Raw genomic sequence first — 22,031 nt, forward strand, 5'->3', positions numbered from 1 at the left:
TTTGAGGGGTTTTGGTTTATTTCAAACTCGAGCCGCTGTATAAACAATAAAACCTGCTCTGCTGATAGGTGTGTTACCCTTATCTGTACGCTATGTGTGTGTCAAGTTAGCATCTGACTACAAGATTACATATAAATGGACTTTTTTGGAAATACACAGTTTATTTACAGTTATAAACTCTGCGTGTCCGGTCTAAATCACAGTTATTTTCACAGAGGCGTGTAAATAAATCTCCTTTTAACACTTGGGATTGTGTTAATTCAGCATCTATGTAAGTGTGAAATGCAAGGCTGAAAAACCAGCAGGTTGTGTGTCTGAAAAATGTAGAGAAGAAGCAGAATCAGATTTTTAAAACACTATTTCAGATTACTGTTAGACTTCTAAAGCATTTCCCACTGTCCTTCACTATCTGACTTTTCATTTACACACCATCCTATTGCTATTTAATAATACATATGTTGGCCGCTCATTTCAATAACGTTAGACATCCTACATGTTATAAGCTTTTATTCAATTATTGCTTCTCTTCTAGTTCCTTACATTTGGTGAGAAGCTGACCTTACTGTAATTTCAATTTATATTGATCAGAAACAGTTTTGTAAACGCTTTTCCCGTAAAGGTTGACCACGATATTTGTTTAAACTTCAGCATTCTTGCACAACTTTATTTAACTTTACATAAACCCATTTTTCGAGGTGCTATCCCAAATGCCAGGCCTGCAAAAGTTTTGTCATCAATGGTTGTGGGGGATTTTTTGCAAATTTATTCTTTTTTTGTTTTTTTTTTTTTGCAAAATGCTGTTTAAAATGGTGCATGTTGATATATTGTGCCCTAATATTTCTGTATTGCTGGTTTTAATTGTAATGGAATTGTCAGAAAGTTGGCATAATCTAGAATACAAATGGCTAAAAGAAATTTGCAAGGGAAAAGTTATTTCAAAACAACAAAAACAATAATGCTGGTCCAAACAGATCCACACCTTGTTTGATATAACTCAAATGCTTTTGTTACTTCAGACACAAATTTAAACTCACTTTAATTATAAAAAAAATTTTACTAAGGACAAACTGAATCCGTCTTTTTGTTTGTTGGGGCTTTTTCTACCTCTGAAAATTATTTTATTATGCAGTTTGTCATAAGGAAAGTGAGGACTGACACAGGATTGCTGTGAACATATTAAAAATTGAAATTCTAAATTAAAAAATAGCCAAGTTTAGCAGCTCTGGCTTCCTCAGGAAGTGGCAATGATGATTTAGTAAAGAATGATCTGCCATTAATTATTAACTGTGGGTGAAATGTGTTGGCATTTCTGCTCAGCCACAGCAGAGGCTGTTTAACCCACCCTCATTAACATCTATGGTTTGCTCTTGTCCCAGACACAATGGCTATTTTAATATATTTTATTGTTTTGCTATTTTCTGGAACGACTTTTAGCCAAGAGAAAACGTAAGTAAAAGCAAATACGGAATTTACTGGAAACGTTACTTGGTTGTTGTCCTCTCTTTTGGGTAAATAAATCCAGAATTTAAGTAGAGCCAATACAAAGGGCAAAATAGGATTTTAATTAGTGCCTTATAATAACCTGATTATCCTGTTTGCTTTAACGCTCTGCATGTGACTGAATTCTGAAAGGGAAGTAAGAAATCTGAAAAATTAGAAAGAAATCTGTTACTGTTTTATATTCTCTGTACAGATATGTCCTTACAGCGCCAAAGATCATCCGAGCTGGGGCCTCTGAGAAAATTGTAGTTCAAGCTTTTGGTTACCAGGAGGAATTTCCAGTCAGTGTTGCCCTGAAAAGCTTCCCAGATAAGCTGGTTGTGTATTCGTCTGCTCCGATCTTCTTAACCCCAGCCAACCAATTCCAAGATGCTGTAACTTTAACAGTAAGGAATTCAGACCTTTCTTGCACTCTTTTAATTATCACATTTAGGCTTAAAAAAAGATGAACTTTACGGAAGTTTTTAGTTGTTTAAACTGGGGAGGAAGGGCTAATGCCCCGATTTTTGGTCTGAAATTGAAATTACGCTGAATAAAATCAGTGTAACAACACTGAAGTTAAACATAGAATCAAACTGGTTTAGAAACATTGCATAACTTTAAAAATAGAGAGAATCAAATCAAAGTACCAATCACAGCAGCAGCTTTGTTGTGGCCAGGATTCATCATGTGCATAAAAGGAAATCTGATAATTTCTACAATTGTGACCTCATTACTGGGCTTTCAACTTTGCTGGTTTAGTTCTGGGCATAAATAAAATGCAAAATTTCCGAATATTCTTAGCTTAATACTCCAAACCATTCTCTACCATGTAAGGAAGAATAAATCCGTGTGAGTGTTGATATTTTGTAATGATATTAAACCACAGTAATTGCTTTTCAGATACTTTTTGCATCAAAAAAATATTGTAGGAAAAAATACATGAAAAATACTTTAATAATCTTCAAAAACCTTTATTTCATCTCCCCCAGGTACAACCAGCAGATTTACCAAGAACAGATACTTCAGACAAGTATTTGTATTTGGAAGCTGTTTCTCCACATTTTACAAGATTTAAAAAAATTCCTGTTTCCTATGAGAATGGGTTTCTTTTTATTCATACAGATAAACCCGTTTATACTCCTGATCAGTCAGGTAAATGATGCTTATTTCTCCTGGCCGGTATTTAATTTTAAAAGTCTGCTGACTCTGTCAAGGAATTAGGATTTAATTGTTCTTTAAGCTCTTGGTTGTGTTGCATTTTCATCAGCTGATATTAAATTTTTTTATCAGCAGAACAATACTTTGAATTATTTGATCATACTGGAAAAGTTAATCACTTCTCCCTGCAGTCCTCACCCTAAATTAGTAATTTGTGGCACAAAGAGTGAAAGATATTCCTGGGAGTTTGTTAAAAAGATCAGTAAATTGTTTGGTTGTTTTGATTTTGAGATTTATTGCTGTAATTCTTACAGTGAAAGTCAGAGTTTACTCTCTGGATGAAGAACTGCAGCCAGCTTACAGGGAGACTGTCCTGACTTTTGTGGTGAGTTGTAATTGAATTTAATATTAATATTTTGTAGCTCTAATAACAAATAAAGGTAGGTAGGTAGGTAGATGGGAAATCATTATTGCAGTCAATGTTTAATAAAACTCTTAGATGTTTTTGCAGGTAGCCAGAGATCTTTTAAAAGATTTAAAATTGATTTTTCTAGGTTGGATAGAGGTTTTTAAATCCCAGATCTGAAGTTGTTCCAGAATAGAAAAAAAAATTTATCTTTAATATCTGGGAAAATTATTTTTGAGGGAACTTTAATAATATATGGGGTTTATACTGTTTGTTTCATTTAAGACATAAAAATAGTCATTATCTACCATATTTTTTAGCCTTTAAGAATTGGCTTGTTATTACTGTAATTTTTTAGCTATTTTAAGCATAGCTTTTACTTAGTGGAACTAAAGTATTTTATCAGCATTTCGCCTGATTTTTTTCTATTAATATTTGTGTTTTTATGCTTTGAAGCTCTTAAGAAAAATATGTTATGGCCAGGCTGCCTCTGAAATCCCCTCTGAAGGATGAAGATTCCCCTTTTGATAAGAACAATCTGTAACTGCTCACTCTGTCCTCTTATCATTTCAAGGATCCTGAAGGAGTAGAAGTGGATATTCTGGAAGAAAAAGATTTCACTGGAATAGTTTCTTTTCCTGACTTCAAGATCCCTCATAATCCTAAGTAGATTTTTTTTGTGAATTATTAACATTATAATGCCTTTTTATAGTGGCTGTCATAGAGTGGTTTTGCATGGAGAGCATGACTTGAAACTTGGAGATTTCTAACATTTCACGTAGGGTAGAATCATGATATAAACAGGGACCTTATGGCAAAGTATTCTCCTTAAACAACAGAGGGTGGCAGGTTTTTCATGCTCAATTAAAAAAGAACATCAATGACAATTAAAGCTTTCTACTGTAGAGACATAAACAGTGACAAAGACGTGGGGATTTCATATTTCATATGTGTTTCATACAAATCACCAGCAGTTTTCCAGGAACAGCAGTATTTAAAAAAAAATCTGTTCAGTTCTCCTTTTAGTCTTGAGAGGGTGCTGAAGCATTGCTGAGCTGGCAGAAGGATGATAGCAGGGGCTTGAGAAACTGGTTTATAACTGATTTCAGTGCTTTAAAGTAAGTGTCAAATAATTAGTGATGTGTCAAAGAGAATCTGCTCAAAGCAGGCCTTGAACACCTCCAAAAGTCTGGTGCAGAATTTTCCTCTCATAGAAATTATCACCATTATTATCATTAATTTTCATCTTAGAACCTGTTTGATTGTTGATATTTCATAGATATGGAATTTGGAAGATTAAAGCCAAGTACAAGAAGGATTTTGTGACCTCAGCTGTGGCAAAATTTGAAGTTAAGGAATATGGTAAGGTGTGCCCATGCTGTGAACCTGCATTTTTAGTGTTTTCAGGAACTCAAACCCCTTGAAATGGTCATGATTCTTCAGTGGCTGAGCACCTGTGGCTTCATGGGTAAAACACCCCCAAGTGACCTTTTTTCCACTCAATTTGCAGCAATGCCAAGCTTTTCCATCACCATCGAGCCAGAGAGTAACTTCATTAGTTCTGATAAATTTGAGAACTTTGGGATTGTTGTGAAAGCCAGGTGAGGAAATTTGCCTTGGAATCCTGAATATTTTGTGTCTCCTTTTCTTTTACCTGAGGAATGATTCTCCTGAGTCCAGACTTTTCCCCTTTGCTTTCCTCAAGAAGCTCTTTCATCAAAATAATTTCTGCTCTGTAATAAATGTAAGAGACCCTTCTTAAAATTCTCTCAAAGTGATTATTTTTCAGCAGAAGTGTTTAAAATACAGACATTTGTTTTCCATCTCTTGCCTAGGCAATTACTCTTCTTCAAAAACAAATGCTATGTTGCAGCCATTAAAGTAATCTTAAAAGCATTTATATTGTTTTATTCTCAGCTATTTTTCCAACAAAAAGCTTCCCAGTGCTGACGTTTTTCTTCGTTATGGAATAATTGAAGAAAGTGAGAAAAGAATGATGCCTCAGGCAATGCATGTAACGAGGGTAAGAAGAAGCAAATCAAATTTGTTTAGAATTCACATGCATAACTCAGGACTGATCCAATCCCACTGAAGTTTTTCCATTAAATTTGGTGAGAATGGGCCTCAAGTTGTAATTTGCATCCACAGCTCCCCAGTGTGGACTTTTCCTGTGTAAGGCTGTCATCAGGGGCAGAGAAAGGCACTTGGAAATGAAATTCAGAGGCAGCATCTGAGACAATGGCATTTCAATCTGCTGTAGTTATTCTCCTGGCCAAACTGTGTGATTAAAATTTATATGAAATAACTTCAATTCTATCTATTACAGAATAACTGAAATCAAATGGAGACAAGCAGATCAAAATGATACTGATTAATTCTGAGGAGTCTGTTCTACATTAATTGTCCCATTCCCTCATTTAGTGAAGATGTCTCTGTGTTATCCCCACCTCTTGCTGAGCCTGCACACAAACTTTGCAATATGTGCCATTGGTTGATCAATTTAAAATAATTTTGGGGAATAAAGAATTCTTTATTTAAACATCTCCACCCTTTGATTTCCTCTGAAAATAGACAATGAACATAAACACACTGAATCTACATATGGTCTTTGTATTATTTCTAAATGATTGACTATGGAGTGATAATTTCTATTTCATTTCCAGATTGAAAATGGGGTTGCTAAGATCAATTTTAACAGTAAGAGAGCAGCAAGTTCTATAGGCTTTGACAGTCTGGAAGCACTGGATGGCTCATATTTATATATTGTGGCATCAGTGTTGGAGTCTAGCGGTAAGTTGCTCTTTAATTGAAATTTTTCTAAACACTTCTGCAAATGTGAACAGAACTAGAAAAGAAAATGGCAAGGCTGACTTTCATAATATCAGACTTTCTTTAATACTCAGTTCTTCTTCCAAAAGCTTGTAAGGAAGAGCAGCCCATTCTCACTGTAGCAATGGTTAGGGATTAAACTTATTTTCAGCTATTTGTTCCATGGGTGCTGTGTTTTGTCAGGTGGCCTCAGTGGAGAGGTGGAGTTCACTGGAGTCAGGTTTGCTGTCTCTCCTTACAAGTTGAGTTTGATTGCCACTCCTCTCTTTGTGAAGCCTGGACTTCCCTTCTTCATCAAGGTCAGTTCCCAGGAGCAGGGGGTGCACATTAAGCATAAACCCCATCATGCACAAACTTTGTCATTTTCTCTCTGTGTCACTCTATGGCTGATAAAAACACTTTCACTTCTGTTGGCTTGTACATTTTTTGACTCCCTGTTGTAGAAGCAGCTGAGCAGTTTGGAAGACTCTTCTTGAAAATTGTCACCATTTCTTTGTCTTGATGAACAGGTGCAGGTGAAAGACCCCATGGATGACTTTGTTGGGAATGTCCCTGTAACTGTCACTGCCAAATCCTTAAATGATCAAATGGTTGAGACTCAGTTGATATCAGAGGGTTCAGAATCTGGGAGAAGAAAAACAAGCACCAGTGATGGAACTGCTTTGTTTGTTGTTAATATCCCACCAAACAGCAGAATGTTGGAGTTTCAAGTGAGTTAAATTGTTCCATTAAATTATGTCTTCAAGGGTGCAATTATTTCTTTGAGGGTAAGGTCTTGAGATGGCTTCTCTTTCATTAATCCCTCTGAACAACATATTGCAGCATGATTTTAGTATTATTGCTTGTTTGCTTAGGTATCATTCTGTACTCAGACTATTCAGAAATTTCATTATCTTTCCAGGTAAAAACTGCAGATCCACATCTTTCAGATGAAAACCAAGCAAGTAAAAGTTATGAAGCAAGAGCTTATTCATCCCTGAGTCAGAGTTATCTCCATATTGACTGGGCTTCAAACCACAAAACCTTGGAAGTGGGGGATGTAATAAATATTAATGTATATCCACAAAGTCACTACATTGATAAAATACATCACTACAGCTATTTGGTGAGTAACAGATGTTTCTGCATAAAATATTGAATTGTAATTTAATACGGATGGTCATGGATGAAAAACCTCAGCAATCAAGAACTATCCTCAGCATAGAATATGTGCAGCTCAGGCAACTGCTTCCTTCAAGATACAATCTGTCAGCTTTATAGGAAAAAAAAATAACAGTCTCATGCTTAAATTTTATATTTATATGGTCTATTCTTTAAAAAAATTCTTATCTGGCATTGACTGGGATTGAGGACAAGTATGTTGGTTTCAAGGGCTATTTCAGAATGTGAAATGTAGACGAAGGACAAGAAGTGCAGTGACAGCACTTCTTTTTAGTGGAAGATATAAATTCAAATAATTATTACATGTGAAAAATAGACTGAATATAAAATTTGACTTTTTTATTCTCCATCATTTTTTTAAACTATAGATCACAGCAAAAGGGAAGACAGTGAGCTTTGGAACTCAGGAGAGAATTAAGGATTTGCAATATGACCATCTAACTTTACGGATAACCCAAGAGATGGTTCCTTCAGCACGTCTCATTGTTTACTACATAGTCACGGGAGAAGGAGCTGCAGAGTTAGTGGCTGATTCAGTTTGGCTGAATGTGGAACAGAAATGTGGGAATAGCCTTGATGTGAGTAGCAATGTAGACACTCAAATTTGTGGGTGTGCATTCATTTTATGGTCAGATTTTATCTTGGACTTACACAAGTTCTTTAACACTAAAATGATTATAGTAAGTGTTTGCCATTAGCTGGATTGATTTCAGAACAATGTGCTTTCAGAATTACCAATCTTTTTTTCAATTTATAGATTAAGCTGCAGTCAAGCAAAGAGACACTGAAACCAGCAGATGTTGTATCACTCACCATAAACACCCAGCCCAATACCTTTGTTGCTTTGTCATCTATTGACAAGGCAATATATGGAGTCACAGGAAGAAGGAAGAGGGCAATGGAAAAGGTGAGCTAGCAGCCAAAAAAGAAAATCCAGTTGCTCTTTGTTTCATTTCACATGCAATAACTGATACGTGTCATGCACTCAGCCAGCCTGAAAATGGGCAGCAGAGCAGTTCAAGGCTGAGTGAAAGTTGTTTGTTTAAATCTACAGTTCAAAATTATTAAAAGAACCAGTTTACAATCTTTTGAATTCCAGTAGACATAAACTGTGATTTTAAAGGCAGATCTGAACTCTCTCATCAGAGCTCCACAGACCTGGCCAAAAATAGGTTGCAGTGGAGAGCTCCTTGCTGAAGGAGCCATGGAGAGTATGATCTCCTTTGTTTCACAAAGAGCCTTTCCAGGCTGTGTTCTGAAGACATCCTGGTAGCATGGCACGTGTGTTTCTCCTCAGATCATGCTGCAGCTGGAGAAGAGTGACCTTGGCTGTGGGGCTGGGGGAGGACAGAACAACGTTGCTGTGTTCAGGATGGCCGGGCTCACCTTCCTCACTAATGCAAATGCTGATGACTCAGAGGAAGCAGGTACAGCCCTGTGGTCCAGGCATGGAACTGTGCATTTTCTGAAATGTTCCATTGGCATTCTCAGTTATTATCTTGGAACTCATAGGGGTGCATATACTGATGCTTTTTGAGGAGGGAAAACATCTTGTGGAACAGTTACTGTAATTAAAATTAAAATACCTCTATGTAATTCAAACATCAAACATAAAAAAGTTTCATGCATTTGGAATGTGATCTTGTGGAGTTTTTTTTAAGAGGACAATTCTACTACAAGAAAAGGTCATGTTGTGTGTACTTTTTTATTTTTCTGGACAGGTGAACCTTGCAATGAAGTGTTAAGAACCAAACGATCTGACTTCAGGGAAAAGATACTCAAAGAAGGTGTTACAAATATTTCTATGTATATCATTATTGTAAAAAATCACATCCATTTGGAAATAGAAACTTCATCTCAAGGAAGCTAATTGTTTTATTTTTATTTCAGTGGCCAAATACCGAGACCGGGAAGCCCAGATGTGCTGCAGGGCTGGAGTAAAAACTTATCCAGTCTCTGATACCTGCAGGGAGAGAGCTCAGAGGATTCAGAGGAGCCAGAAGTGCATTTCTGCATTCACAGATTGCTGTGAATTTGCCAACAAGCTGCGGCTGGAAGAGCCAAACAAGCTCCTGATATTGGCCAGAATGCGTGAGTATGAGAGCTCTGGGTGTCCTGCTCCAGCAGAACAGGGGATGGAGAGGTGATGGAATCTATTTACCCCTCCCTGGTACCTGGCAGGGTTGTTCCAGACAGAATTTGACCACGGTCCCCAAGTTTTAGTTAAATATCCCTGAGGAGGGCAGGAGAGCAGTTCTTTATTGTAGTCAGCTATCTGTTCTGTTCACCCACATTTAGAACAAGCAGAATAGCAATCAGAGACTATTGAGAGTAACTTTGAATGCCAAATTTGAATCCTTTGCCCAGGCCCCAGACAACCAGTGGGAAACACCTCAGGAAAGATCTGTGGGAGAGTTAAATTCCTTGTCTTCCATTATCTCCCTCTAATTGCTTGTTAACAAGGTGATCTGTCAGGATATTGGACAGGTATTCACATGTGCAAATATATGAGGTGGGATGAACACAGATTTTTGACTGAGGGTATTTAGATACCTTTTTTCTTGTATCAGGGTTTTTTTAGTTGATTTATTTATGTTCTTCAGATTTTGAGGCTCTCTTGGAACTGAATGAGGCACAAGTTCGTAGCTACTTCCCTGAAAGCTGGTTATGGGAAGTTCACCAAGTTTCTTCAAGGTACTGCTTTTCTCAAATCAACTTTATAGAAAGGAAGTGGTGAAACTGAGGTAAATTGGGTAACTTAGTTGTACCTGAGATGTATGCTGAAATGGAGTCTTATCCAAACAAACTATTCCTGCCATGTTCCTTTCCATGTGCTGTGTGGTGCCCAGATTGTTGAGCCACTTTTCCTTTCACTTTGGACCTTGCTAAGTACCAGCTTCTGTGAAATCAGTTAAACCAAGTTTATTCAACCCAAAATCCAGAATTCCTGTGTTCTGGCTCAGAGCTTCCCTGAGTCTCTCCTGTGGTGTTGCTGGTGATGAGCTGTGCTGTTAACAGATGGTGATTGGTAATGGATAAATGTAAAAACACTTTTAACACAGGTCCAAGACTCTGTCTATCACCTTGCCTGATTCACTGACCACCTGGGAAGTACAAGGTGTTGGCATTTCAAATAAAGGTAAGTCCTGCAACCCAGCTAGTTTGGAGCTAAAGAATCAGGAAGATTTGTAGACCCTATCAATGAGTTTGATACTCATGTTCTAAAATGTTCATTTTCTGGTTGATAGGGAAAGAAAACAAAAATATGTGTTTTAGGGAAAGTAATCACTTCATGTCATGTCAGTGTCAGGGGCTGGGAAAACAAAGCCTGTCTTGTGTGTGACAGTGGCTCATAAAGAGTAAGAAGAAGAAAAAATATTGAGTAACTCTTCCCTGGAAAACTTTACATTGTCTTGCTACCTGGAGCTCAGGTATTTGAGATTTTCCAAGAGATTTGGCAATCCAAGCAGAGAATTTCTTTGGGAAGAAGAAACCCGAAGAACCTGGACGAGGTTCAGGTCAGCTGGGGTGTGAGGAGGGGTGAGAGCAGCTTGGATGAGGAAGCAAAAACCTGGGAACTTTTAAAAAGCTTGGACTGTTCAAAGTACACACTGAAAAATCACAAATCATCACTAAAGTATGTCAAGACCTTTTCATACTTGTTTATCAGAAGGGTGGATGAGACACTGTGCTTTCATGTTTTTAATTCTCTCAGGTATTTGTGTTGCTGCACCTTTGGAAATCCAAGTTGTGAAGGATATTTTCCTGAGCATTTATGTTCCTTATTCCGTGGTACGAGGGGAGCAAATCGAGTTAAAAGGATCTGTTTATAACCATAAAGCCTCTGCAATTAAGGTAATTTGTGTTAACGAGTCCTGCAGAAGGATTGAAATAATAAACTAAAAAAGCATTTTTCCTGGGAGTATTCAAGATAAACAGATCCTTGGATGAGATTTCTTCAGTCCTTCAGGCAGAAACAGAGAAGTAGCATTACAGTAACAGAATGCTCAGTACAGGATTTGGTATTTCTCTGGTGTCATACCTGCCATGGAAATGAAACATTAAAATCTCTCCACCTTTCAGTACTGTGTTCAAATAGCAGCTGGAAATGGAGTCTGTACCTTTGGAGATTCTGCAAGTGCAGGGTCGAGGATGCAGAGCTGTAAATTGAAGAATCTGGATGCTGGCTCTTCCGCAGCAGTCACATTCCGGATCCTCCCACTGGAATTGGGTCTTCACACTGTCAACTTCACATTGCTGACCCCCAGGAACAGTGAAATTGTAGTTAAAACTTTACGTGTCGTGGTAAGGGAAAAAATCTCCATGTTTTTTAAGCATTTTTGAATTTCAATTAGGGTTCAATTGAGTCAATATAGAATTTTTGCTTTATTTTAATATCACACAATGTTCTTGAATTCACTGAGGCGTGTGCAGTGGAAAAAGGAATGGCTGAGTATTTGAGCACACTCAGTTTTAAACCTTGATTATAAGAACTGAAAGATTACATGTATAAAAAAAAATAGATTAGACTTTGTAAGCAAGGGAGAATACTTGATTCGTAGTTGTTTGGTTTGGATTTTCACTGAAACGCGATCTTTTCCTTTCCTAAGGATTAACTTTAATCTTTTGTTAAATTTTCTTAAGAATTGTGTGAGCTAGAACACCAAAATTCATGTGTACAACAGTTAGGTCAAACTACAGAAAAAGAAGGCAAAAATACTGTGGGTTTAACCTGTTGTTTCAGCTGATATATTTGATTAAACAAAAATGTTTCCATTTTCTACCTCTTTTCTCATGATGATCCCAGCCAGAAGGCGTTAAGAAAGAACACCATGCAGGTTTCACTTTGGATCCACAGGGTGTTTATGGTAAGAAAATTGATGAATTGTCTTTGTGTTATTTTTTCCTGGTCTTGATTCTTGATAATCAAGTTTTTCATAATGTGAAAAACTTGGAGTTTCTCCTTCCTGAGATATTGTAAATATATCCTTTCCCAAGGATTTCCTGCTTTGGCTTAAGGGAACTTGGATTAATTTCTTAAAGGAATCTTTAGATATATCTTTTAGTGTGATATGATTGTAAGCTTTCCTCAGCTTTATTAATGGGAATATAATATGTTCTCATTTAACCAAAGAAACCACAAAGTTTAGGTCCAGATCAGATTTTTTTTGGTAACAAAAGAAAGATAAAGAGTTTTCCCCTGTTCCTTTTCAAAGCTTGATGTTGTTTGCCTGTGCAGTTGGGAATATTTCTGGTTTTCAAGTTTTGGTATTTTGGTTGCTGAATTCTCAGTTGTAACCTTCAATCTGTCAATTACAGCTGAATCATCTGTTGATTTAGATTGTGCAGTATTATATATATATATATATATATCTATATATATATATATATATATATATCTTCAATTTCAGGTTTAATCAAGAGACGACAAGAATTTCGATACAAAGTCCCACTAAATCTGGTCCCTAAAACACAAATTGACAGAAGTGTCAGCGTAAAAGGTAAATAGAAACTTTTAGTGCACTGCATATGTACCTTTCCTCCTATTTTGTACTCAATTAATCTGATTTATTCTTTTTCTTTGGAGACAAGGCTTTGCAAGTCCCCTTTAGTGTAGAAATTCAAACACTTCCCAAAGAATGGTTGCTCACAGATTCTGCCCTTAGATTCGCTTTCAGGACCTGTTGCTTCAATCAGTTTTGGGGCTTTTCCTTGCACAGGACATCTTCTGGGTGAAGTGATTGGCACAGTGCTGAGCCCCAGGGGCCTGCAGGTGCTGAGCAGCCTGCCCAGGGGCAGTGCAGAGGCTGAGCTGATGAGCATTGCCCCCGTGTTCTACGTGTTCCGCTACCTGGAAGAGTCGGACAACTGGCATCTACTGGGCCCTGAGACCCTGAGCGCCAGGACTCAGATGAGGAGGAAGATGAAAGAAGGTAGAAAAATCTGCTGCTTCTCTTGCTTCAGGGTTGTAGAGGTCCTTTGCTGAGTGAGAAGGGTGATGCATCTGAGGGAGCAAATGTGATTCTCATAACTTTCCTTGTGCCTGATGTATCCCTCAGGAATTGTGAGCATCTCGTCCTTCAGGAATGCTGACTGCTCCTACAGCATGTGGAAGAATGGGCAAGCTAGCACATGGTGAGCTGAAAGGGATTTGGGCTGGAAAAAGCCTTATTTCATATTTTCAGTAAGCACCAGACAAGAGTGTGATGGTAGATTTAAGCAGTGCTTACAACTCTGAATAATACCTTTTGATTCCTTGGTTTCACTTGCCAAACCTTTTCTTTGAGTCCATAATTCACACCACAACAACCAAGATAGCTTTGGGATGGAATGAGTTCATACCCTGAAACATGGGTGTTGCAGTGTGATGCAATTTCCTGTTTTATATTCCAATACATGGGAATTGATCCTGGTTTAAAATTATTTCAGTAGTTACTGCCCATTTGTTAAGTTAAATTTAAAATTAACCTTCATTATCCCTTTGAAGTAAATTTGTGTGTGCCCTTTGCAGTACCTGCCAATCTAAACAAGCAGCATCTCTTTGCTTCTCTTGGCAGGCTGACAGCTTTTGCTTTAAGAATCCTTGGACAAGTGAATCAATACATTAATCTTGATAAAATGTCTGTTTGTGATTCCCTTCTGTGGCTGATTGACAACTGTCAGATGTTAGATGGGTCATTCAATGAATTTTCAAACTACCAACCAGTGAAACTGCAGGTATGAAACCCAAACCTTTTCTGTGCTTAGGCAGTAAAAGCTGAAGGCACCAGGAGATAAAGTGTTTCATATTTTAGGTTGTGTTTCATCAAAACACTGATTCAAGACAACTTTTCTCTTTATTCTAAATTCATTTAAAGCCCAGCACAGTCTTGCAGACCTTTCTGTTTTCTCACAAAAAGTAGCTGCTTGCCATTTCTTAATATTCAGAAAAGGAATGTTTAGATTCATTTCATAATCTTATAGTCCTGGCTTGTGAATAACTTCATATATTTTGGTTTCTTTTTTACAAATGAGCTATTACCTTACAAAGAGTCAATGTATTTTCAGGTTTAACTAAACTATAGTTTTTACAGGAATTTCTATTTGTTTCCACAACTTAACACTGAGAAGTTCTGTTATTTAAATGAACTTTTACTTATATTTCATTATTTTTATTATTTGGTTTTTGTAGGGTACATTACCTCAAGAAGCTAAAGAAAAATCTTTGTATCTCACAGCATTTTCTATTATTGGAATTGACAAGTCAATGAAAATATGTCCTACTCAGGTAAACATTATTTTTATTTCTGCCAGCTGGTGTGCTGTGTGCTTCTAATTTCTTCCCTTTTCTTTAACTTTTTTTTTAAAAAGTCAGGAGTTTTTTTCAGTTTCACAGATTTCTTTGCTTTGTTAGTCTTTGTCTTTCAAAGCCAGCAAAATATTATAAGCTATATCTGTATAGTCCTGACAGAGAAGCTGTGTTTCTGTAGGCTCAGTGTGATGGCTGTGAGCTGTAAGCTGTCCATGTTTTCAGAAAATCCACGATGCCAGGAGCAGAGCAGGGGATTATTTGGTGCAGAACGTGCAGCAGGCCCAGAGCCCCTTCACCATGGCCATCACCGCCTACGCGCTGGCCCTGCTGGACCCCAACCATGGCGCGGCACGGGCGGCCTTCTCTGCCCTCAAGAGAGAGGCCTTTGTCATAGGTACTGAATCCATCCTTTGGCACAGGTACTGAATCCATTCTGCCCTAGAGAGGCCTTTGTCATAGGTACTGGATCCATTCTGCCCTGAGGAGAGAGGCCTTTGGAACAGGTACTGAATCCATTCTGCCCTAGAGAGGCCTTTGGCACAGGTACTGCCCCATCCCCACTGCTCCTAGAGAGGCCTTTGGCACAGGTACTGAATCCATTCTGCCCTGAGGAGAGAGGCCTTTGGAACAGGTACTGAATCCATTCTGCCCTAGAGAGGCCTTTGGCACAGGTACTGAATCCATTCTGCCCTGAGGAGAGAGGCCTTTGGAACAGGTACTGAATCCATTCTGCCCTAGAGAGGCCTTTGGCACAGGTACTGCCCCATCCCCACTACTCCTAGAGAGGCCTTTGGCACAGGTACTAAATCCATTCTGCCCTGTAGAGGCCTTTGGCACAGGTACTGCTCCATCCCACTGCCCTACAGAGAGAGGCCTTTGGCACAGGTACTAAATCCATTCTGCCCTGCAGAGGCCTTTGGCACAGGTACTGCTCCATCCCCACTGCTCCTGGCCAGCCCTGTCCCCATCAGCACCACATCTGCACTCAGCACTTTGCAAACATCCGTTTTAGTGCAGGAGAGTTGGGTTTCCATCCCTGGTAGGTGCAGAGTGATCTCCTGCCCATCCCTGGCTCTGGCTGGGCAGTGCCTCACCTGGTGGAGCAGAGCTGCTGCTGGGCTTGCACCTGAACCCTCTTTCTCCTCCTGCAGGTGACCCCCCCATCTACAGGTTTTGGAAAGATGCCTTCAAAGCACAAGAGCAGCCAACCCCCAGCTCTGTCACTGCACAAATGGTTGAAACCACAGCCTATGCCTTGCTCACTACTTTGCTGAGAGGGGATGGAGACTATGCCAAGCCCATCATCAAATGGCTCTCTGAAGAACAGAGATATGGGGGAGGATTTTATTCCACTCAGGTGTGCTTTTATGTGTTTTGTCCTCATTCTTCAAGTACCAAAATCTGAAACATTTTTTTTCCATCCCTGGGCATTCCAGGCCAGGTTGGATGGTGCTTGGAGCAACCTGGTCTGGTGGGAGGTGTCCCTGGAATGAGAGGGGCTTTAAGGTCCCTTCCAACCCAAACCATTCCATAATTCTATGGTAGCAACATTTGAAGAGGATAATTCAATTAAATGACCACACTGCCAACATCAGACTCCTGTGTATGGGATTACTATCAAATGGCTCCATTGGCATGATATTCTTGGTCTCTGGGAAATCTGACTTCTCTTCATTAAAATAAACTGAAATTTTATAAATAGAATCTCTGGAGTTAATTCTTTATGACTGGTTTCTGACAGGACACTATTAATGCCCTGGAGGCCCTGACTGAATATTCCCTTCTTGTCAAACGGCTGCGTTTGGACATGGATGTTAAAGTGTCCTACAAAAATGGTGGAGCCCTAAACTTGTTTAAACTGACAGAAGACAATTTCGTGGGAAGAACTATGACAGTGAGTGAATAATATTGCTTTAAAAATGCAAACCAGAATTCTTAGCATCTTGGTAAATTTAATATATTTGAATATTCGTTTAAATTTAGTATTTCTGCAGAAGCTGTTACGTATTTGAAATATAAGCAAGACAAGCAGATCAACTGACCTGCATTGTTGCTAATTGTTGCTAATCTTTATTATTAATGTGCAACTTCTTTCTCCTCACCAATTCTTCAGGTACCTTTGCAAGATGATCTGTATGTAAGCACTGGCAGCAGCACTGGCATAGCTACAGTAAATGTAAGTATGCAAGCAGGTTTTTTAAATGGAATTTCTCTTTTCTTAATATGCTGTGGTTTTGCTCAAGAACTCCCCATTTTTTTCTATGCTGATAATTTGTTGGCTCTGCTTTGCTGGTATTTTTATATTACCAATAAACCAGACTTGTTTCTGTTCTTCCCAGTGTGAGTTTTTACAGTTTTATGCCAGTTTTGAGGATTGTTTGTTGCTGCTTCTGTTTTGTCTGATTTATTTGTGTGTGTGCAGGTGAGGACAGTGTATAACACCATTGGCACTTCTGAAGAGTCCTGTAACTTTGAACTGAAGATTGTTCCTAAGAGAGATGATGGTAAATGGTTAATATAATTTTAAATGTTGCTACTCAGGTCAGTGCAAGGGAGGGAGGGGAAAAAATCCTGGGTTTTTGACTAGTGTTTTTTTTAATTAAGAAATAAATAAATTCTGCCACTTTCTAAATGCAAAACTGGAAAAGAAATTGCTAAAAGCTTTTTTAGCCCTGTTTGAAATTACTGCCTTTTTGTGAATGGAATTAGTATTTCCTTTATTTCTGTTAGGTTCATTTTTAGTCATTTATGGAAGGGTTTTTACAGGTGGGGAAATGAGAAGAAAGACATAGGATGGGGAGTGGGAGAGGTTACAGTGAGTTCTACAAAGTCCTGAGAGTTCTAGTCCAATTACAACAGGGGACAGAACCAAATTCTGAGTTTAAACAATATAAACACACAATAAACTACATTAAACCTTAAAGCTGTCATTTCACCTGAATTACCAAGGAGGTAAATGTCATTTGTTTGTGGCTAGATAATGATTTCCTATAAAAACAGCCACCAAAACAATGTAAAGAATTACCTTCCAACGGTGAAAATGCTTTGTGAGAGTTTTGGGCTACTGCTTCTGGAGAGTTCTGAAATTCTTTGGCTCCACTTGCCACAAACAGGTCGCATAAAAAGAGAGGGGGAACCCCTGGGGCGCCTGGAGGCTTGTGCAAAGTAAGTGAGTGAGGCTTTTATTAATAATTCCATCAGCTCTCCTGATCTTTTCTTTCTGTTTCCTCACTGTTACGTACATGTGTGAACTGAATCAGAGCCAGAGGTCATGATCTCTGTGGGGAGGAGTGTTCTGGTTATGTTTGTGTTCTCCTGGAACATAAGCATTAAAAGCTTCTTCGTGCACGGTATTGGCAGAAATCTGAATGGATTTATCTGGACTGTTTTGCTTCATAGTTTACTGGGGCCTAAATGTTGACAGTTTTCCTCAGGTTTTTCTGGGATCACATTCAAATAGATCTGTTTAATTTCAGTTATAATTAACTAACACTGGCTCTAATCTAATTCAGGTACAGGCCCAGTGCCAGGGAGCCCCGCTCGGGCTCTGCTCATGCTGTGATGGACATAGGGCTGGTCAGTGGAGTGGAGGCCAATCCAGAGGATTTATCTACTGCAAGTATTCAAGAATGGTTCTTCCCTTACTGGCTTTAGATGACAGAGCTGTAATATTTACTGTTCTTTATCTTTTTCTGTGCCCTGCAGCTTGCGAGTGGAGTTGATCAGCTGATAGCAGATTATGAGATAAAAGATGGGCATGTTCTCGTGCAGATAGACTCTGTATGTTACCCCTCCCCTGACTGTAAGCACTGCTTTTACTCTTTGGAATCATTTGGCCTCTTTTAGAGCTCCTTAATTCATGTGTCTCTCAAACAGGTGCCAGCTCACAAGTTCCTGTGTGTTGGCTTCAGGATCAGTCAGCTTTTCCGGGTTGGAATGCTGAACCCTGCCACCTTCACTGTGTATGAGTATCATGCACCAGGTATGTGTTCTAGCTCACCACATTCTTTTTTGCCTTTTAGCTCTGTATTCCTCCTAAAGAATTACATTTTCCCAGCTTTAACAGATTTTTTTACTCCATTTTATTTGAAGCTCAGGTGACTTTTGCCTCGCCAAGTTTCACTGTTGACATCTTAGACTTTGATTTTCTACATGTATTTTTTATTTCTTTCTGGATCTTCTAGACAAAAGATGCACCATACTTTATAACCCCTATGGAGATGAAAAACTGGTGAGATTGTGTGAAGGAGATGAATGCAAATGCATGGAAGGTAAGCTTTATTTGAAGATGTTTTTTCATTTTACTTTGTGGGAAAATGCAGTGGAGTGCTTTGAACAAAGCCACACTGAACACAAGGAAAAAGTCCCCATAAGAACACAGCTGTTTCTCCTCCAAATTTTACATTAAAAAGAAATTTAAAGCTGTGTGCAGTGTGATCATGGAAGTCTGACTGGATTAACTCTGGTGTTCGAGGTATATTTTAAATATTCACTGTTCCAGCATGCAATCCTGGACTTATGGTGTTGCTCAGTTAATTTTCCCATGCAGGATGATGGAAGTGCATGTTTTCTTTGGGGACATGTGTTGGCATTCTCTTACCTCTGCCTTTCCCTTTCTCCTCACAGCTGAGTGTGGTAAAGTCCAGGAGAGACTGGGGGCTCGGTGACTGCTGAGAGCAGGAGAGAGGCTGCCTGCCAGGGGGACACTGCTTATGGTAAGGGGGCTCCCACTGCCTCTTCCCTGCTCTCAGATGGCTCTTTGCTCTGGCTGCTGCTGCTGCACAGCATCTTGTTCAAATTACAGCTGTAGTGCTCAGAAATTCAGTGTGGCTGCCAGTGGCATAGAGTGATGTAGAGAAAGGTGAGCTCTGCCCACAGCTTCCCTCAGATCTGGTGTTGATGATTTTCAGGATTTAGTGGTTTTTACGAAGGTTGAAGGCCATTGGTTGTTTCTGTATGTGGAGATGAGGATGATGAGGATGGATTAGGCAAATGATCCTGAGTAGGCTTTAATTAGGCTGGAATGGAGGGTGGTGGCAGTTTTGGTTGCTATTAGTTGTAGGTTGGCTTGTCCTTCTGGGCCCATTGCCTTTTCCCCTTGCTCTCAGATGGCTCTTTGTTCTGGCTGCTGCTGCTGCACAGCATCTTGTTCAAATTACAGCTGTAGTGCTCAGAAATCTAGTGTGGCTGCCAGTGCATAGAGTGATGTAGAGAAAGGTGAGCTCTGCCCACAGCTGCCCTCAGATCTGGTGTGGGTGGCACTTCCCAGTGCTTTCTGCCCCTGGAACCATTGCATTCCCAGAAATCAGGGTTGGAAAAACCAAAATTCTCCCTCTGAGCACCTCTAAGACACTCAGGATGCACAGCAGGAACAAGGAATAACCAGGTTCTGCTTTGTGTCTTTCTGCAGTTTATAAAGTGAATATCTTATCTCGCAGTGAGGAGGGTTTTTTTGTGAAGTATTCTGCAAATCTCCTGGATCTCTATAAAAGGGGTGAGTTCCATGTTTCTGCTCCTGGGAGAAAGGAGTTGGAATGCTCTTGGGCACTCACTGTATTACCTGTTGGGCCTGTGGAACTGAAGCTGATGTTCACTCCTTTGTCCTCTGAGTTTAAGCATCCCATATTTCCTTAACGTTACTATAATATTAAATTTTTTAATGTGCACAAGGCTTATTTGCCATTCAGATTTAATTGAAAAATCTTTTACAAGAGACATGTTTTATATAATTAAATTTTCCTATTACAGAACAGTGGCAAAGAGATCCCCTGGCTGTGCAGTACTGTAGAACATTTTAGTGTTTTCTGTTTAATATATGAATTACTGGAAATTCTTTCTGTGTAATTGTCCAATTCTTGATTTTTTTGGTTGGTTTTTTTTTTTCAGGGCAGGCTTTTGCTCAAAAAAATAATGAAATAACCTTTGTTAAAAAGAAGACTTGCACAGAAGTTGAATTGAACCCAGGAGAGCAGTATTTGATCATGGGAAAAGAAGCCCTAAAGATACCCATTGGTTACAGTTTCAAGTAAGTCATTTACCACCAGGATATGCTGAGATTTAATCTTAAAGTGTTTGTATGTAATAATTCTGGTGAGGTACAGAACTGATTTAATTTTGAAAGTATTTCAACCAGCAGTCACACAATGTGGTGTCACATGTGCACACTTAAAGCAGGATTATGAACACAGAGCCAGCATTTCCATATTGTAATTTTTTTTTCTCTTTGACATTTTCCTTCCCAAATCTTAGCAGCAAATGATCATTTTCTGTTGTCTTCTTAGATTCCAGTATCCTTTGGACTCCAGCACTTGGATTGAGTGGTGGCCTTCAAATACAGCCTGTCCATCCTGTCAGGAGTTTCTGAACACAATGGAGGATTTTGCTGAAGATCTCCTCATCAGTGGCTGTTAATTTACTTGGACAGTTTTTAAATTAAAAATCCAGATCAAACCCCATTGAAAAGAAGAAAAATCCTCACCTATTTATTAATTCTTTTGGACTGAACACTCATTAGTAGTTATCATGAAAAATTATCTTGGCATGTATTTTATAGCAATGTTATTACAGCAGAGTAATGCTCCAATATGATTTTTAAGCTTGGATGAGAGAATAACGCAGAATGGTGCAAAGACATTTGAAGTCAAAAGAGTTGGATTGACTGCAAAAACAAACATGAAAAGCACTGTCTTGTCCCTAAACCCAAGTCTCATCAGAACATAAATATGTGCAGCCACTTTGTGAGCTCTCTGTGAAAGAAACTCCATTCCTTAGCTTTTCCTTTTGTACTCTTTTTTTGAATTCTTGCATTTCCATTCCTGACAGTAACTGATGCTGGTTTTATGCTCTGCTTTCTTGTTAAAAAAAAAAACCCAAACAAAACAAAACAAACAAAATTCTTCAATTATATGTGTGCCTTTATTATTTGTGTTTTAAGACACCGTCAACTGAATCAACATCTCCTGTAACTTAGGTGGATTAAAACAAATGTTACTTTGCATTTGATGAGTGAATTTGACAGTTAAAAATCTTGCCTTGCCTGCAGGAAAGTGGCAGATGAAAGGCCAATTTTCCTGCTTACAGCTCCTGGCACAAATCACCTTGGTTCCCAGTAAAACTGAGAAGAGAATTTGATACAAAGTACAGTTGCACACGTTTTTATTTGTATTGAGGAGTTGCCCAAAAGCAGCACATCCAAGAACTTTAAAATTACTGTTTTCCCTCTCTCTTAGGAATATCTCAATCCAGGACATTTAAGATGTGGAAAGAAGATATTCAGAGATGATGCAATTTTTAATTTTGGCTCTGTGAGTATTTGAATTTTTTTTTATCCTCCAAACTTTCTAAGAAGCCCAAGAAGCTCACACTGTGTCCAGTAACAACTGGATATAAACTCAAACTGCAGGGAGCAGTACATGGAAATGCTCAGTGGGGCTGTCTAGACAGGCCACCTGTAAACATTTCTGCTTCTGAACTGGTGGCTGTGTATTGTCAGACCTAATTTGCTCTTTAAATGACAGGAGCATGTCTTGTTTTCACAGGTGACTTGTGACATTTCAGTTCTATTGATTTTTAGTGAGCCAGACTGCAAAAAAGGCTCCTGAAGACCAGTTATTTAAAAATAACACATGAAAATGCTGCTCTTAAATATCCAATTGCAGTCACTAGTTAAAAAAAATCAATCTTTAATTTTATATGTTATCTCGG

General features: G+C 38.7%; 1 protein-coding gene across 1 annotated transcript; it reads left to right on the forward strand.

Moving 5' to 3' along the window:
* The first annotated feature begins 1,381 nt into the window (after positions 1 to 1,381).
* Positions 1,382 to 20,738, forward strand: C5 (complement C5). Its single transcript, XM_030961410.1, is given in 42 exon segments — positions 1,382 to 1,446; positions 1,694 to 1,886; positions 2,472 to 2,634; positions 2,955 to 3,025; positions 3,621 to 3,712; positions 4,326 to 4,408; positions 4,557 to 4,647; positions 4,964 to 5,069; positions 5,710 to 5,836; positions 6,059 to 6,174; positions 6,385 to 6,585; positions 6,777 to 6,980; positions 7,405 to 7,614; positions 7,794 to 7,943; positions 8,334 to 8,463; positions 8,758 to 8,823; positions 8,927 to 9,127; positions 9,640 to 9,730; positions 10,099 to 10,175; positions 10,752 to 10,891; positions 11,120 to 11,341; positions 11,844 to 11,904; positions 12,448 to 12,537; positions 12,757 to 12,969; positions 13,096 to 13,171; positions 13,594 to 13,753; positions 14,208 to 14,303; positions 14,550 to 14,721; positions 15,479 to 15,684; positions 16,069 to 16,221; positions 16,441 to 16,503; positions 16,750 to 16,831; positions 17,441 to 17,492; positions 17,840 to 17,942; positions 18,033 to 18,107; positions 18,204 to 18,309; positions 18,512 to 18,598; positions 18,954 to 18,983; positions 18,986 to 19,042; positions 19,738 to 19,821; positions 20,214 to 20,352; positions 20,609 to 20,738. Coding segments are annotated over 42 exon segments (5,034 nt in total).
* The last annotated feature ends 1,293 nt before the right edge of the window (positions 20,739 to 22,031 follow it).

Source organism: Camarhynchus parvulus, chromosome 17, assembly GCF_901933205.1.
Source record: "Camarhynchus parvulus chromosome 17, STF_HiC, whole genome shotgun sequence".
Taxonomy (NCBI): domain Eukaryota; kingdom Metazoa; phylum Chordata; class Aves; order Passeriformes; family Thraupidae; genus Camarhynchus; species Camarhynchus parvulus.